Source organism: Tarenaya hassleriana, unplaced genomic scaffold, assembly GCF_000463585.1.
Source record: "Tarenaya hassleriana unplaced genomic scaffold, ASM46358v1 Cleome2, whole genome shotgun sequence".
In the NCBI taxonomy this organism is placed as follows: Eukaryota; Viridiplantae; Streptophyta; class Magnoliopsida; order Brassicales; family Cleomaceae; genus Tarenaya; species Tarenaya hassleriana.
The window spans coordinates 5079052-5082104 of record NW_010965372.1 but is presented as its reverse complement, the minus strand read 5'-3'; the positions used below and the strand labels follow the sequence as shown (position 1 = coordinate 5082104).

At 30.2% G+C, this 3053-nt stretch overlaps 1 protein-coding gene across 2 annotated transcripts in view; it reads right to left on the bottom strand.

The window, feature by feature from the left end:
- Positions 1-2645: 2645 nt before the first annotated feature.
- The window catches only part of LOC104812360 (auxin-responsive protein SAUR41), a 1066-nt gene continuing 658 nt past the window's right edge, over positions 2646-3053 (bottom strand). The window contains exon 2 of one of the 2 annotated variants that reach the window (XM_010539485.2): positions 2646-3048. In XM_010539485.2, the coding sequence (XP_010537787.1) occupies positions 2856-3048 (193 nt within the window). In that variant the 3' untranslated portion in view covers positions 2646-2855. The other variant, XM_010539483.1, reaches the window with a different exon arrangement.

Here is a 3053-nt window from a genome sequence, read left to right as displayed (position 1 = left end):
TAGATGTATAGCATTTATATTATTTATTAACGTTTAAATATGCTAATTTGCTTTTATAAGACCAAAAAAAATGCGATTAAACTCGCATATATTTGATTTTTAATAAATTAATGTAAGCTGTTGGACAGCAAAAGAGTCCAACCGTACTGTGAAGATACGGTCCATGTGACACATATTATATATGCTGTATATCGTCTATTTCTTCCAAGTATTTAATTAATTAGCATATTAATTATAATAATTAAAAATACATTAATATAAGCTATATCTACCGACTGACTCGTTCGTCTTATTAGCTGGGTATATTTGAATAACAATATTAGATTTGTAGTGTTGTGATTGAATTGTGTATACATAATGATTTTTATTATATTTTAACATGCATGCATCATGTAAATTGTGTATATTTGTTAAAGTTTATCATAAAGTACGGTCCAAACGATTATTTGCAACCCACTAATGTTTGTTTTTAAATTTTAAATTAAAGTGTTTTTTATTATTTTTAAAAAAACACCAAAAATATATCCAAGGAAGGAAACTATTGTAGCTTGAGAGTGGGGAGCGGATAAAATCACGCCATAATTCATAAATAAAGAAACATCGGTTTCAATTATTCAATAAAATCACAACATGCAAAGATAACCCTCTAGACTATTTTGGTTTTCCAAATGTATTATGATGCTAATAATAATAATAATAATAATAATAATAATAATAATAATAATAAACTGCCTTATAATTGATATCCTATGACAATTAGTTTTGAAACACTTGATATATACATATATATATATATATAAAGATACGTACTAGGATTGGACAAAATACCTTTGGATAAACGAGTGATTTATAATCCAAAACCTAGATTTGGCGTACGGAATTTTAATTCCATATACTTTAAAATCTTAGCTTATTATTGTTTTGGTTAAACCCTAAACCCAAATTTTAAAAACTTAATTATATCATAACCATTCTCTATTATAATATTTGTCTGCATCAAATTAATCCAATCACATTCAAATATAAAAAAGATCAACAAATTTAAACTACTACTTTTAATAATAATAAAAAATACGAATAAAAAGCTACATAAAAACAGTTATATATGATATATGTAAACGTAAAAATAATCGAATTGAGAATCTAACATTAGAAATATTCATCTCCTGTAATCCCTAATGTGTACACAATGGATTGTATATTACATGGGATAAGTATTATAGTCTCTGTCAAAGAAAATTGGACAAAAATTAGGTGAGAAGGTGATACCAGGAAATAAAAATCAACATCGAGATGAGTTCCGAGTTTGACTTAAAAGCAAAAATAAAAATTGCAACAAAATCCTCAATAATAATAATAATAATAATAATAATAATAATAATAATAATAATAATAATAATAATAAAGATGATGATGATGATGATGATAATCATGACATCACTTATCATTTCTTGTCTGCTCAATTACAGCCATTTTTTCCGGCACGTTTCCTCCTCTCTTTTTCTTTTACGAAATTATCTAAAACATATTCTATCAAAAATTAATTAACTGATCCCCCTCTCTCTTTTTTATTATATTTAATTTTTTTATCTTTTTTTTCCCTTTTTTGTAGATAATTACAGGGATTTGTATGAACCGATACAAATATGAGAATCGATACAAATATAATAATAAAAGCACTATATCGGATCTTTGGATGCTTCTGTTTGCCACCCATCATCAGGAAAAGAGTACTTTGTGTATCGGATATTCCGTACAGGACACAAAAACTATAATTCCACGTTAAATGCCGAAAGTGACCCTGACTTTGTCCCTAAATCACGGTTTTGTCACCGTCTCGGCGTGTCGAGGGTTTGGATTCTCCATCCCTCCCCTCGCCTCCGGCGACCAAGAAACAAGCAAACACAAAAAGAGACACATAAAAATAGATAAATAAATAAATATATATATATATATATATCAACTTGTGTATTGTATCATAGTTATTAAATTTCATATATATATATATATAATATAGTTTTTGTCCTGTACGGAATATCAATTAAATCCAAAATTCCTTTTGTATTTAGATTTTTTTTATAAAAAAAAAATTTGCGGTTGAATAAATTGTATGCACGTTGGATGTTCATACATAAAAAGAAATATAAGCGATATGTCATAGAAAGAGGAAGATGGCATCATATTGTTTGGTAATGCATCAAGGGTCATCATGCTTGCGATCATTATTCTTTATAAGCTTTGAGCTTTTATTTACATGACTGTTAATTAATATCAGTAATCACACTTTGTTCTTTGCCATTATATCTATCGTATTTTGACGACCCAACATCACTACCATTCAAACAAAGCGAAAGGGATGAGCTTTAGATAATGTTTACTGCTTTCGGACTTGTGATTTTTTGTCTGATTTATAATAAAAACACAAAAAATATCAAAATTTAGAAAATATCTCAATTTCTAAACCAAATTATCAGATAAATTTAAGAACTAAAATGTTAAAATTACAAGGCAAATTTTCTCTGGTTTTCCCTCTGTTTCTCGGCAACCAAACAAGAGGGTTTAGATTCTTGAGCCGGAGAGAAAATCTATCATATGAATTTCCTCGATTTTCCCGGTAACAAAACATAGGGTTTTCGAAGAAAAACGAAACCAGAACAATTGGATCTTTGTTTGAAGATCAACAACATTACAGAAGGCAAGACATTCCGATCAGACCGAAAAAAAGGGGAAAAAAAATCCAAGAACGAAAATTGTATAATATTTACAAAATTAGAAAATTTAAAAAAAAAAAATAGAAAACGACGCCGTTTGCGTTGCTTCTTCTTCTTCTCCTCCTCCATCTTCTTCGGCATCACCTACTCTGTAGCTCCGGGTACAAAAAAAGACAGATCTTCGCCGGAGAATGACGCGGCGAGCTCCTGGAGGTCGCGCGTCGACTCACCTGTGAGGCCGAGTCGGAGCGAGTCGACGACGCGCTCGAAGACGATGACGTGGCATGGAATGTGGAGGACGCCTTTCTGGGCGTAACCGTACTCCTGAGCCGATCGGTTCAG